Here is a 16,117-nt window from a genome sequence, read left to right as displayed (position 1 = left end):
ACAGAAGGACATCAGTTAAAGATGCATGTCGTTACTTATTTCACCTTTTACAACCACTTCTGACTGTAGAGATGGCACACTGAGCATCTCGATAAAGAAATAGTTGGTCTCTGGACTATAAGACATAGTGTTAAGTGAACATCCTGACAGGAATTACTAAAAGCAGTATTGTTCCATCAGGGAAACTCTACTGTTGTCTGACAGCTCGAGCCTTGCTGCTGCTCTTTGTAAACACGTTTCCAGAGACAAATCCACACGAGGCGGTGTTGTAGTGAGGCCAAGAGTGAAAACACAGCCACTGTAGATGGATGGAAACTAGATGTAGGGAAATCTATTCTCACAATGCTGAAGAACCCATTTTGAAAGTTGCACATATAGAAACTGTTTATGTGAGTCCACTTATTATGGCACGTTAAACATCTCCACCCTCTGGCACTGTAACCGGATAAGCAGACAGCCTGACAACTTGACTCACCAGTCACATTTATAGCATCTCCCCAGCAAAACACCTACCAACACATGCAGCATTCCCCACACCCATTGCCCACCAGACAGTTGGTTTGGTCATCAACTTTCTTGAGCTATCTCAACAGCTGTAAGTCTAAACTTGCATCCCCTCAGTTGTACAGCAACTCATAGTGAGTAGGGAAAAGGGGACTTTAAACTAGGACAGAGCAGTCTGGCCCCTTTCCCTTCGAACCAGAGGCACAGATTTGCGACAGGGAGAGAGAAGACACTTAGGCGGGGAGAGAAAAGGAGAAGAGACTTTGTGGGAAGCTTGCTGCAGTCATTTGAGAAAAGAAGACCCTGGGACACAGACCCTGTGTGTTGCAGAACATCCAATTTTATCGATTTCTTTTTTTTTTTTTTTTTTTCATCAGGGGAAGAATATTCACTGAACAGAAATCTCACTACCTGGAAACATGCACAGGCGCACAAAGATAAAGATTGCCATCTTCGTGCTGCTGGTGGGTATGGCTTGCATGTTCACAGCGGTGGTAACGGACCACTGGGCAGTGCTAAGCCCACGGGTGGACAAAGTCAATGAGACTTGCGAGGCGGCCCACTTCGGCCTGTGGAGGCTGTGCAAGAAGTATATTTACATCAGCTCGGAAAACTTTGAGCAGGGGCAAGTCTGCGGACCCATCAGCCTGCCTGGAGGTAAGAGAAAATCTAAGCAAAACCGTTCTCTAACTGGCAGATAAAATGACATTAGGCTACTGTATGAATATTGTTTGTCTGTGACTGTGAGGTGCCTCTATGCAATCCGGCCCACAGCTCTGATGTAGGAAGCTTCTAAGAATAGAGGTCCTGATGCAGGAAATGACATTTTAAAAATCCTTAAACTTCCTCGTGAAACAGAAGAAAGATCCTATTCTGAGTGACATGCACTGAGCCTTCCATAATGTAATAAACTTTTTTTGACACTGCAAATAGTTTGACTTTTCATCTGAAACAGGAAATAATTCAAATTTTTCCATTGTCAGTCGTCAGTGGTGTTGAAATGCCTCGGTCTAACACATTAGTTTGTGAGTGTAGGCCATGTTAAGATATCTTGTGTTGGTTTGCAAGTCTGCCACTGATCCTCATTCAGTTGGGTGATGCTCCCCACTGCCCCTCCTTTGAATAAGCCAGAGGGTAAAGGGTGGAAACAACATCCAGCCAGATCAGGCCCCATGACAAGGCCTTGATAGGAAGCCATCAGTTAACTGTTAAGAATTAACCAGACCATGGTAGATATTTGACATCAACCAGAGATGGCCAAGCATGAGCAATGGAGTCCCAAGAGGCTGCAGGCTTAACCTAACTCCAAACACCACAACAGCAGATTTTACTGGTTTACTGATTGGTGGAGTTATTTACTGGTCAGCCAGCATATACAATTGATGTTCCATACACTGTACCGGACATAATACAGACAGGACATCCTAAGGAAATTCACTTTGAAATAGTCCACAATAGTCCACAATCAGTGATGGAAAGTAACTTAGAACATACTTAAATACAATTTTGAGGTACTTTAATCCAGTATTTCCTATGGTAACACTTTATTTTATAGGTTCCATAGTTCCCTACGAATTTATAAATGATGATAGATGATAAAAGAATTTATAATTTATTAAATTATATTTAATTTAATAACAAAAACTGAAATGTCAGTCATTTAATTATTAATTACAAAGTGACAACATTTTCAATTGGTACACTATCAATTAATTCCAATTCATTATTAGCGTAAACGTTCAGCTGAAAAAAATATGTAAAATGTGTTTTTCTGTGTAACTGTGAATTACAGGCAGCATACAATTAAACAAATATGAAGAATTATATACACTTACATTGATTTAAGTTTCAGATTTGGTTTAAGTGAATCAGCGTCAGTTTCTCCAGTCATTAAGACTTCAGTCCTAACTCTTCTAAATCAACAACAGTGTCAAAATACTGTCTCTATTTTCTTCATAATTAGTCCCAAATCACATGCTGCTGACAGTTATGGTACATTGGAATACAAGAATTTTATGGATTAGGTTGTGGTATTAATAGTATTAATGCTATTAATATTACTAGTATTTAGGTAAATGATCTCCCTCTCCCACCACAGTCCTGATGCTGACATAATGTGATCAGATAATAGGTCCTATGTAGAACAACAAGAACGCTTGCTACGAATGTCTCAAAATAAACTTTATATGATAACAGATGCTCTTACAGCTGCTTGATTAAAACACAGATTGTGATTGAATATAATGGATGTAAACAGTGTTGAGCAGTTGCTGTCTAGCAGTCACTCATGTCTCAATGGCTTGTATGAGTCACTCGTCTGTAGAACCGCGCTGGCAAATTGACTGTTACCTGAGAAACCATTATCCAACTGTTGATTGTTATCTGACCCTGCATGTCGCTTTATGTAAATTAGCCTTCTCAACTTCCCACCAAATTTGTACAACTCACAAAGCAGAGAGGAACCGGTGGTGGCTGTTAGACTTTTGGGAATCCCGAACACTGTCTGCACTGCAGGGCCATTCCAGGAGCAGATGAAATGTCTGAGGGTGGTTCACAAGTGCAGACATGGCAGGCATGTGCTGAATATACTAAATCAGCTCGGCCCACCCAGGCATGCGGGGAATTCATCAGATTGTAAAGTCAAGTGACAAATGTTTCTAGAATTTTTATCTGCACTTACACTTACATACAGACTGACAGTGGTGATCTGTATATATATATATATATATATGTATATATATATACAGTACAGGCCAAAAGTTTGGACACACCTTCTCATTCAATGCGTTTCCTTTTTATTTTCATGACTATTTACATTGTAGATTCTCACTAGGCATAACTATGAATGAACACATATGAAATTATGGTACTTAACAAAAAGGGGAGTCTTATATTTTAGATTCTTCAAAGTTGCCACCCTTTGCTTTTTTTATTAATAAGGGAATAAATTCCAGTAATTAACCCTGACAAAGCACACCTGTGAAGTGAAAACCATTTCAGGTGACTAACTCATGAAGCTCATTGAGAGAACACCAAGGGTTTGCAGAGTTATCAAAAAAAAGCAAAGGGTGGCTACTTTGAAGAATCTAAAATATAAGACATGTTTTCAGTTATTTCACACTTTTTTGTTAAGTACATAATTCCATATGTGTTCATTCATAGTTTTGATGCCTTCAGTGAGAATCTACAATGTAAATAGTCATGAAAATAAAGAAACACATTGAATGAGAAGGTGTGTCCAAACTTTTGGCCTGTACTGTATATATATATATATATATATATATATATATATATATATATATATATATATATATATATGCAAAGAGCCAGAACTTCTTCACTAGCCACTCTTCCTAACACAAGGCAAGTGGCTTTCATGTCTATAAACAATACATATGATTTGTGATGGCGTCTTGGCAGCCTTTATTCGAGAAGTAAATCCATCAGTCTCCAAGGGTTTCTCCCGGCCCAATTGCTGTATTTGGACAGGAACATTATTGTTTATCATAGCCACACGTCTTCAGAGAGGTGTCAACCTATGATCCAAAGCTGGACTTAAACAGTATGAGGAGGTCCCTCTCGCTGTGAGACAGTCATCTGGAAAATATGGGATTAGATGTTGTTTCATCTACTGCTGACAAAGCGCAGATGCTGAAATGATCTCAGAAAAACTTTCATGCATATTACGCAGACTTTCATTACATGTCCTCTCAGCTCAAAGAAAGAAAGTTTACCTGAGGGCTATTTTGGTTTTAGGTTCTATACTCTGTGTTGTCCTGCTTTCTTTTCATATTGGAATCTATTTTTATACTTTCTGAGCTGCTGTGAGCCTTAAACCTACATTATGTAATGTTTTGAGTTGATTCTTTGCAAAAAAACTTTGTTCTTTCACAAATATGTGCTCATGCATGTGTAATTACTTCCACCAACTAATCAAAGTAGGCGTAGAATCTGCCATTTAGAATCATTCAGAATACATACGGGCGAGTCGCTCGAATGACAGCCAGCATGTTGCGCCTCCATCTTTAAAATACATTAGCCAAAGAGGGACATACCCATAGACATTTAAAGAAATGGACAATGTGACGCCATAGATTTCCACGGAGACCAGTGAAGTCTATTAGAAGCACTTTTCCGGTGATGGCTGAGCATTACTGCGCAGCCTCCAACTGAGCTTGACGACGTAGATGTGACGTGAGCAACGTGTCTGAAAGTTGTAAGTCTTCTGGTAGCGGTGCCAAGAGAAATCTCAATTATAGAGAGCGTAGGTATTAAGTAAGGAGATAACATAGGCACAGGCTAATTATTGCTATCTAAAATGCTAGTTAACATTAGTAATTAAAAAAAACAGATATAGTAAGTCAAAACTGCCTGCGATCTTATCCTGTACTGTACGGTAATTCCTCTACTATGCGACAGTAAGTCGTGTGGTTGTGACACAATCATTAGCCTATTTTTACAAAAATGCCTGCTACGGAGGCATAACGTGAGATACAAGGTAACGGAGCCTTTTATACATTGTCGTGTTTCTTTAGAAATAAACAATGGACAAATAGAGTCTTTAAACGCTTCAGATGTAAAGTTATTCGCTGTAAAAGTGGCGCCAAAATGAATGGCAGTCAATGGGATGCTAACGGCGGGTGATGGCTTGTTAGCAACAAAATGGCTCCATAGGAGGTACGCTTTGTGGAGCGGCAAAGCAACGCGACCAAAGTTAACATTGGAGTGGCTCCAACAGCTGCGTGTAAACGATGGAGATACTAAGAGCTAATTTCGGGTTCGGCCACCGTAGCAGTTAAAACGCGATCGGAATGGGAGGGGCTAGAAAGTAATATTCAGTTGGTTGTCATATACAATTTCACCGCTAGATGGGAGAAATTCTTACACAATGTAGCTTTAAATAAGCACAATGTAATTCTTACACAATGTAGCTTAAAATAAGCAACCTTAGCTATGTTACAATGCTCCTCTTAGCTATAGCATACAAAAATTTACTTTAATGTATTCACCATGGTTACAGGAATAGAAAGGGTGTGATTTATTTAATGATATTGTGCAAACTGCTCAGCAAGCAGTCGTTGTGGTTCTAAATATATGCCACGTAAATACTCAGCTGTTCTTGGATGGTAGCCGCGAGGGTCAAGTGTTCACGACAAGTGTAGTGGTCCTCTGAGTGACGGGGCCGTCTGGAAGCGTCAGGCATAGCTCTGAGGCCTACTGTCCCACCAAACTGTTCCCACGAGACCGTCCTGCAGCTTCACGTCTCCGTGCAGCCCACTCAAATTACTTTACACTCCCTGGTGATGGGACACAGTCCAAAAAAAAAGTGGTACCACTGGTATTTTGCCTTTATAGGCGCTATGAATACCTTCCAACCCAGGGACAGGCATCATATGGGGATGGGGAATGGCTGGGGATGGCTTTGACGCTTATATAGACGTGTCCACATGCTTCTGTGGGTTTATAGCTGAATCAAAGCTCAAAATGTCTTACATAGAGTGTGCTCAAACTTACAGAGCCCGACAGGTATCAGAAGTAAAATGTAAAGTTAATGTAAACATAATTTCCTTGAATTAATACATTTTGCGCATGATTTATCAAAAAGGTTTTTAACCTGCCAGGCTTCGTAGCAAAATACACACATTTTAGTGGCATGTACAACATAATTGGACAACAATAAACTTGTGTTAGCTGATAGACCTAAGAATGAGGAAGGTTACAACACCCAAAGAGAGCAGACAAAACAAAAACCTAGTCTCAGAGTTCTGGGCCAATTTTAGCTCCCGCCATAGACAAAATAATTAGACAGTGCCCACCAAAGCTATAAAAAGTGTGATCTGTGAAGTGCAGAAATTATGCTAATCCGATGTCCTCTCCTGATCTTTGGAACGACGATGGATGGCTTTATTATGAACAAGAGAGGCTTTAGAGAGCTTGTCAGCAGATCTTAGCAGGGCGAGGACCAGCAACAAGTGGTGCAGCAGTGCGTGTGAGTGTGTTTGCCTGTGGCAGCATGCTTCTACAAATGAATACAGATTAGTATGTGACCACCAGCTTGTCTCTCAAATGTTTTCGTTGAAGCTTGCACTTTAAAGATGGCACAAAAAGGTGTAACTAGGCACACAACACACATCCAGTCACATGTGGGAATAAAGCTGCTTGTTACAGATAATGATCCCAGTGCATCCACTCCAAGGCTTAATACAGGATGAGTGGCTCCACTTAAACATAGGCCTACATAACAAACCACACATGCATTTAGTGAATGTAGAGCCACTTGACCTGCTGGTAGTTCTTAGACTTTTTAATATTGGATGTAAAAATAAATCTTTTCTTAGCCCCAGATGAGACCATGTTTCCTGCCATTGAAAGAGTTGTCTGGTGTTACAGAGAAGTGGTAAAGTAGAGTTTAGCGGTGGATTTGCATTTTCTTACAAACATGAATATTCACAGTTTTGGGAAATGAGTGAAGTTCAAAGATATTTTTCAGCATACCCTTTGAATACAAGGTTTGTCTTAGAAGCACAACTAGTTGACGAGCCTCTGTCACACCCTCATATGTGCCTTTTATAGTGAAAACAGTGCAGCTTGTTGCTTAGTAACAACCTCTTTTTTTATGGCCAGTTCCTGCCCTCATTCATAAAAACATCTTCTTTTGTGTTGGCCCAGAGCATTACAAGCTTGTAATGTCAAAGAAGGTTTTTTGTAAACATTGCAATGTTGACTTGGCTTGGAAAAATATGATTCAGAGATATTGTTTGCGCCTATTATATCATTTTATATTACTCTGTGCTATTTCCTGGTAGAGCCATCTGACATCCCTTTTAGCTTATTTGCAAGGTTTCAAGGGTACACTGGAAAATGATCTACCATTTGAGCACGGTTCATCAAGCTCTCGCAGTTATACGATATCATGCAGTACTGCATATTTTCACATGAAAGCATTTCACTGATGTCCTATGGTAAGACTGTATGTAAAAGGGGATTAGGAACAAGCACGTGAGTGGAGACCTCATAGCATAACTGAGATTATATATGTGCACTTGACGTTGATTGAGATTAAATGACAGAATGATCAGGTGTTACATCTAAAAACATGTAGTGGTGCCTCAGATGTTAAGCGTGAGCCACCCTGTATGCACTTGATCATACATGTTTAAAGCCTTGAAGTAGTATGTGATATGATGTAAGTCAAATGTTATCAAGATCTGACTGGAAACCAAACCTGTTTTGTCTTTTATACACTTGGCATAGCATCACGTGATCATCACCTGTGAGGATCACATAAAGCGGCCTGGCTTTGTGCAAACCTCCAAGGTCCAAGGTTTCGTATGCTCGAAAAAAAAAAAGACAATATTATTGTGATGTTGTTGTAACCATTTTTACTTTGACAGTCAAACCACACAAAGCAGAACAGGATCTGCATGGCATCACGCAACCACTTTAGTGATAATAATATCCATGGGTATGTCAATCTGTGAGATGCTTTTGGAAAAACAATGAGAAAGATCTTAGACAGTATGGAGTGTTCAAAGTATCATATCCATACGGTGCAAAAGTATTTGGGGCAAAGCTTGATAACTGTAATTTATCCATCTATCTATGTTTATTAATGACTGTATAGTAAGTGTAGTGGTTCAGCAAAGGAAGAATACATGGCCCTAAACAACGACGAGTTTACAACAAAAGCAAACAAAAGCTGTTCATGACATGACAACTTTGATAATGATTTGGTTTATTTGCCAGCAGCTCAAATTTGGTTGAACTTAGGCAACTTGATTTAAATTAAAGACAGATTTTGGTCAACACAGTAAGTGAATCAAAGAATGAGCACACAGCAGAAATCTTTCACACAACAGACAGTTAAAGGCTTCCATCATGGTGCCATTTTAATTAACTAATTAACTATTGTAGTCATTTCTCCACTACATGACCCTTTTTAAGGTCCCCTCGCTTTTTATGAATAAAGCATGTATTTGCATATGAGGACATTTAATTAATGTGATGAAATTTCATGACAAGGCCATTGAATCAAATCCACTGAAGTTTTAATTATTGAAACGTAATTTCAGACCAAATGACTGTGTAAATGTGAAAAGCTCATGGTGACGAACCCACAGAGAATTATCTATTAATTAAAGAGCGTCATATCATTTTTCCGGCTCATTGTTTTGGATTTACAACCAACAGAAACATTGTACTGTTTTGATTCAGTCTCACTGTTCTCACCAACAACATTAACAGCAGTGAGTAGCTGTTTTCAGCAAAAAAGCTCTAAAAACCCACATCTACCTGCCCAACACCAAACTGCATACAGACCCAGTTAGTGACTAGTTAGTCAAACATTTAGCAGCTGAAGAGCCAGATATTTCCCTCAAGAGTTGGTGGAGACCAAAACAGAGCTAAAATAGAGTGAATATTAACTTACAGTCAGGTGGCAACAAATGTTACTTTAAATAAATGATAATGTTGCTCCGTCTGTGCTGGTTAATATAGGCACTTCACATGGTGATGTCGATGTTGTGTTGTGTTTGTCCAAGTGGCCAACATTTTGATTGATGTAGGTGTAACTTTGAACAAAAATCATATTTTCTTTCTTTTCACAGAGGAAAACTGCTCTTACTTCAGACACTTCACTCCAGGGCTGGATGCTGAGATATTTGAACATAAAACACAAAAAGGTAGGTTTCTGTTTGTGGTTCCCCAAAGGTGATTACTTTCATTCCATCCTGTCTAAATATGAGAAATATTTGAGATTCTTTTGTGAATTCATTTTTTGTCATTGAAATATGTTCCTTAGCACATCCCAGTCTGTGGGAAGTTGAACAAAAAGCTGGCAGCATCACATATTCCCAACTGATCTTACCTTCTGCTGCTGCTGTTGCTCTCTGTGGATTCAGATTTTCATTCATGTTTCACTTCTGATCATCGGTCTCACAGCAGGTGCAATGGAACAGCTGTCAATGACAAAACTCTCCATAGGACATGAAGGAGTCCTGGGTGAAAGGCAATAGGATTTTCCTTTACCTTTTCACAACCCTTTGTCCAGCTGGCAAAAAGTCAACGTGCTTACTCAGGTCATTACTGGCAAAGCTTTATGTCCCACACCTTCTCTTTCTGCAAAAAAAAGAGCCCATATATGCAATGCACTGGCACTGCATTGCATGTGATATATCTATACTTTAATAGTGTGCCTCAGACTTTTTTGTCAGAAATTATATTGGCAGATGTTGATGCATATAGGATACTAATGTTTTTTTGAAAATGTAACAGCTTTTTGTTTCCATAATGATGGTTGCCGGCTGGGGTCAAATTTAACTCACTAAGTCACAGAATTCACAGTGTGTACTAACACAAGGCAGACAGTGTTTCACACATGGTGCCTCAAGAACAGTGTAATACATTAACTGTACATACAGTACAGTCAATATCTCAGAACTGCGTGTGTGTGTTTGTTCCAGTCCCCATTCCCTCCATCTCCCATTCCTTCCATCCTCTCTCCAGTGACCCTGTTACAGCTGTGACCGTCCTGAGCTCCCAGCCAGTGCATGTTGTATGACAGCTCTCCCATTTAATGTGCGTTAGGGGGCTGAGCACATGTGGAGCACTGTCACACTCAATTATTAGGGTGTAAATGCAAATAGTCTTGTACACCCTCCCACACCATAAACTCAGAGATGCTAATGCAAGAATACATAGGTACTCCTCCCCCATCCTCACACACACACACACACACACACACACACACACACACACACACACACACACACACACACACACACACACACACACACACACACACACACACACACGCAGCATCCCAGCGCTGATGGCCAGCCCTTGAGAGACACACTGCAAGTTTGCAGGAATGATTGCAGCACTGACCTAAGTTCCCTGTCATGTTATTCACTCTTGACTGAGCCATTTGGCTATACCATAATGGTGCATAAGGTTGAATGAGCATAGTAGATGTATGTCACCACAGGCCATCCATTCATACAAGGCTCTTACATGTGTCTGCCATAGGGAGTTCGCAATTAGAAAATAAATGAAGTGTAATGAAAATCTGACAGTGAGAATAGTCAAGGTTGCTGTAGGAATGGATCTGGGCGTTTGGAGGTTCTTCGTATCTTTTATAAACAAAAGTAAAACTATGCGAATATCTACATGAACTGTATTATGTGGGCTTGACTGAAAATGAATACCATGCCCATGTTAAGGGCCATATCACCAAGTGCAACAGTGTGTGTGGTTTTAGACAACACTGGAGTTCTATGGCACAGAGGAATAAAATACATCAGGCTGTGGCTGCGCAGGCAAGACTTGTTAGTAGAATCAATTTATTCTTGGTTTTGATCTTTTTATGGGATTTGTTGACTATAACAAAAAATATAGAACATCACCAGGCTTATTATAAAGGCAATAATCTTTACATTAAAATTACAAATACTGTATACTATATAAATGTAATTTGTTTACTGATACAGGGCGTCTGTGTAACAGGAACAGCAGCTGGCTTGTTTTTCCGATCAGAGTCGGATAGGATGTGAGGCCTTTGATCTGCCGCCTGTTCAGCCTGTGAACCATGCCCAGGGGAGAGACACTCCTTTGGGGGGGAAAGAGAGCCTTCATCTTCTGCTAGCAGGGGAGGTTGGGCTGAACCCTGAACACTCTGTGTTCACTGAGACACTGCACGTCTGTGGAGCTCATTGGCTAAATCACCAAAGTTTCTCAACACCAAGAGCAAAGTAGACGTAGAAAGATACCAGTGTTTCGGTCATTCTTTCTGGGTGTACATTTACTTGTTTGAGTAATGTTTTCTACAAACTACAGTGCTAAGCTGTTTATGAAATAACTGAGCATTTAAAAAATAGTAAACTACATTTGAACCCTTTTTTCAAGATGTATGTATTCAACAAAAACCAAACAGCTTGGGGTGGACCACACAAGGTAGAAAAGTCTCAGAAGACAAACTAATGCATTCTTGTCTGGTCTTCGGAATGTGATTTGTTGACAATAAGAAAAATATAGAATAAGGCCATCCTAATCTTCTAAGCCTAAACTGATACAAATGACTTTCTCTCAAAAACATACACCATTAGAAAATTGTTTTACAAAAAAAAAATCTCTAAAGCAGGGATGTCAAACTCATTTTCACTAGGGGCCACACTGGAAAAAGAGAATCACACCAAGGGCCGGACATGTGAGTTTATTGGCGTGCTTTTGTTACTGCAGGTCACTTTTTTTTTTACATTTTGATAGCTTTTTTTCCTAATTTTTGTTGTTTTTGTGGCTTTCTCAGATATTTGTCACCTTTTTGTAAATTTATTGCTTTTTCTGACATTTTTGTTGACATGAAGCCCTACAAAAGTCATCAAAAGAGTTCCTTCTGGGGGAATTTCTGAGTCTCAGAGTCAGCAAATCTGCCATATTCTGCTTTGAATGTCACGTAATTGCAGTTTAAAAAACACTTTCCTGTGTTTTTGGTGTGGCCCACAACTAGGTGGGCCAAAATGTATTGTGAACCCAAATTGATATACGGATCGGATCTAAATCTACAAGGGGCCGGATTTGGCCCGCGGGCCTTGAGTTTGACACATGTGCTCTGAAAGATCCAGGATAACATACTGGATTAAATTATAAAACAAATTGGGGTGTGACAAAATAATATCAAAAAGGTTTTGAAGAGGCCTCAGCCTTGAAAAAAATGTGTGGGAATTTTGGCTTCAAACAATTAAACAACAAATTAGTTGTCGTCCCCAACTACCCAAGAGTATGCGGCTTTTCAATAATTCATACTGCTCGTTAAAGCAGTGTCCTACTATTCATTGTAGAAAATATGATGTGTCTCATGTGCTGCCCAATCACTACTTGACGTCTTTGTATTTCTGAATCAAAGAAATACATTCAATGGTGGATTCAGCCCCTATAGGTTTTGGCCTAATTAAAGCATTCCTAAAAGGTTTGGTTTGTGGCTTTACTGATAAATAAAAAAAAATAAAAAAACTTTATTTCAATCCAATATATACAATATACATGTGAACAATGTGAAATGACATGTCAATTTGTTGTCACTGGATTGTACAGGACTCTTGGTCTCTTTCTTTCCAGAGTACAACATCTCGGCTGCAGCCATTTCCATCTTCAGTCTAGCCTTCATCATCCTGGGGTCTCTGTGTTTGATGGGATCTTGTACCGGTAAAGGCAAAGGAAGAGACTACCTCCTCAAACCTGCTGGCATGTTTTTCGCATTTGCAGGTGAGTTCCGTTAACCAACACAGTTTCAATTTCCTTGCAGTGTTTGGAACAGTTTGGAATGCAAAAACCTGACTTTGCCTTCATGATTATGCAGTGTTCGAACTATACCGTGGCCTTCGGGGGAGCCCACTTTTTTTCCACGCGGGGTCGTGCGCTTGCGACTTACAATGACTTACAAAGATACATAACAGCTAGTGTATGCACTACATGATTAAAATGTTACCCTTCATACTTTATTGACAGGAGTAGATAGGTCAAATAGCAAACAACCAGCCACAAATAGTCTATAAACAAAGCATCAGGCAGTTTTTGAGATTTCACATGAACAGCGGTTAAAGTTACTCAGGCTACCGAAGAATAGCCTACCATAATTCCTCCGTTCAATTAGACCTTAGCGACGCACCCAAGCTGCTGTTCCACTGCTGCCTGTTCCAATTTAACGGGAGAGAGAGGAGCAAGAGGGTTAGGACCATCTTCAGCCAGAGAGGACATTATTTCTTCAGCTTCTTGCGTTGTCACCCCGGTGGGAGGTTTGCAACAGGTGAATTAGTCGCGCTATTAACGTCATCGCTACACAGTTTCTTAGTAAAACCAAAATTAATTAAACTGCCTTGTTTTCTTTTTGCCATATGCTTACTGCAGAATGGATTTCAAGGATTTTGCGCGCCGATTAATGGCCTCCAACGTTTATATTTTTTCTGCGAATCTTTGAGTTAACATGTAAACATGAGTTGAATTTGCACCGCAGCGCCGCCACGCCTTGATGCTCATAACAAGAATAGCATGTATAGTTATCTTTTTTTTAAGTGAATTAGGTTCAAATCGCCGACATGCATGAATGATATTTTTGCAGTTTTACACATAATAATCCACGATGATCACATTACACAAAACTGAAATTGCACGTCAAAATGACACATTGTCAATATTTTTAGAGACCCCCCAAAATTTCACAAATCACGTTTTCAGGGGAGCCCATGTCTTATTAAGGGGAGCCGAGCTCCCCCTAGCTCCCCCGTAGATCGCACCCTGATTATGCATCCTGTTAGAGCGTGGCAATCTGCACATTACCACAGGTGTTACTACAGTACAAGCTGTACTACCAAACTCATGTTTACACATCTCTCTCTCCTACCCAGGTCTCTGTGCCTTCATCTCAGTGGAGGTGATGCGTCAATCAGTCAAACGCATGGTCGATAGCGAGGAAACTGTCTGGATTGACCACTACTACGCCTGGTCCTTCGCTTGTGCCTGCACCGGCTTTGTCCTCCTCTTTCTCACTGGCATCGCGCTCCTGATCCTGTCCATGCCCCAGATGCCCAGGAATCCATGGGAGACTTGCATGGACGCCGAGCCGGAGCAAGTCGAGTGATAGCTAGACAGACAGATGAATACAGGATATGAGGAGAGTGACTGCGTCTTTTGTTTTGAGTACAGATGTTAGATGTCATTTCAAGAACAAGAGCTGGCCATAAATGGATAACGTCATGATGACAGAAACTGGTTTGGGGATTGATGGAGCGTAGCGATGATGGGAGATTTGCTTCCCTGCAATTATACAACTTGAATATGGGGCTTCTGTCGGAGTTTTGAATGTTTGCGTTATCCTGGATGCCTACCCAGAGTGTAAATATAGAAGCCCTCTTCTACACCTCCTTAGGTATGTTGGAGATCAGAGCTCAAATCTGACCTGAGGCCTAAAAACCACCATAGCCTACTTCTCAGAAACTTGGTCCAAATACCATTTGCTATTATTTGTTAGCACTTTTAGTATGCTTCCATTTTTCTCTACAGCTCTAATCATTTACTGCCGGCGTATTTAAAAATAAATGCAAAAAATGATTAATCACATGCCACTATTATGTGACATGGTCTAGTTTGGTCTCTCAAATGTCATCATTATGCACAACTTAGTTAAAAAGACATTAAGATTTGAGATGAATTTACATTTTGAGAACTTAGTGCATACAGTTATGGCCTGACATCTACAGTAGATGACTTTATGTGATTTTATGTACTCCATTATGTATGATATCTTGTACATATCTAATTTTCATCCATTGATTTTTGTATGGGATCGCTCAAGGAATCACTTACTTACTTACTTACTTCTCTTACTTAATTGATATTTCTTATCAATTAAGTAAGAGAAGTCCAGACATATGTATTCAAATGTTAAGTTTTATATTTCTAAGATGTATTAAGAGCCTTTAAAGATGAAGAATCTCCCAGTAAAATAAGAACATCATAAATAAATGATTTTGAGCAAAGCAGTAGCACAGAGCGGGTTTGTGTGTGTGTGTGTGTGTGTGTGTGTGTGTGTGTGTGTGTGTGTGTGTGTGTGTGTGTGTGTGAGTGTGTATGTGTGGCACGCTGAATGCTAAACACCCACACAGTCTGCAGCAATGATCATGTTGGAAAAGGTTCAGCTCTAGCAGGTGCACATACAAGGCCTTTTACTTTTCGTTTTACAGCTTCCAAACCAAACTGATACAATAATAGTCTGTTCGTTTTTATGCGTCATCATGACCCATTGAAACGTGGCAAATTGGTATTTGCATCAGAGGATGTTACAGCATTTTCTCTGTTTGGAAAATATGTACAGAGATCACAAAAAATCCCAACCTTTGACTCCACGTGCAGACAGTGTCAGCTTAGCTGTCGTTATCTCAAATGAAAATAATAACACACTGTTTTGTTTCAGATTGGACATTAGCCAGCCCAACCATGCAGACAAAAAACTGTCAACAGTATGACTGACAGCGCTGCTCGGTCAGTTATAGCCTTAAAAAACAAGGAACAAAGAGAAAATGTGGGCTGGTGCTGCAAGTCCAAGTTGCTGCTTTGTTCCAGTTGAGTTTGAGAAGCCTTCACACCATATACCATACCATACCATACCATACTATACCATACTATACCATACCATACCATACCATACTATACCATACCATACCATACCATACCATACTATACCATACCATACCATACCATACCATACCATACCATACTATACTATACCATACCATACCATACCATACCATACCATACCATACTATACTATACCATACCATACCATACCATACCATACCATACTATACTATACTATACCATACCATACCATACCATACTATACTATACTATACTATACTATATTATACCATACCATACTATACCATACCATACCATACCATACTATACTATACTATACTATACTATACTATAATATACTATACCATACTCTACTATACTATACTATACTATACCATACTATACTATACTATACTATACTATACTATACCATACTATACCATACTATACTATACCCTACTATACCATACTGTATACACCTTTTCCA

At 39.7% G+C, this 16,117-nt stretch overlaps 1 protein-coding gene across 1 annotated transcript; it reads left to right on the top strand.

The window, feature by feature from the left end:
- Window positions 1-540: 540 nt before the first annotated feature.
- LOC120552602 (voltage-dependent calcium channel gamma-1 subunit-like) lies at window positions 541-15,032 on the top strand. Its single transcript, XM_039790814.1, has 4 exons — window positions 541-1,161; window positions 9,111-9,185; window positions 12,616-12,762; window positions 13,902-15,032. Exons 1-4 carry the CDS (start codon window positions 924-926, stop codon window positions 14,132-14,134), a joined length of 693 nt encoding a protein of 230 aa, XP_039646748.1. The 5' UTR covers window positions 541-923; the 3' UTR covers window positions 14,135-15,032.
- Window positions 15,033-16,117: the final 1,085 nt, after the last annotated feature.

The sequence above is a fragment of the Perca fluviatilis genome, chromosome 1, assembly GCF_010015445.1.
Source record: "Perca fluviatilis chromosome 1, GENO_Pfluv_1.0, whole genome shotgun sequence".
Lineage (NCBI taxonomy): Eukaryota > Metazoa > Chordata > Actinopteri > Perciformes > Percidae > Perca > Perca fluviatilis.
Note: the sequence above shows the minus strand (reverse complement) of the source record. Positions and strands in the feature narration are given on the sequence as shown.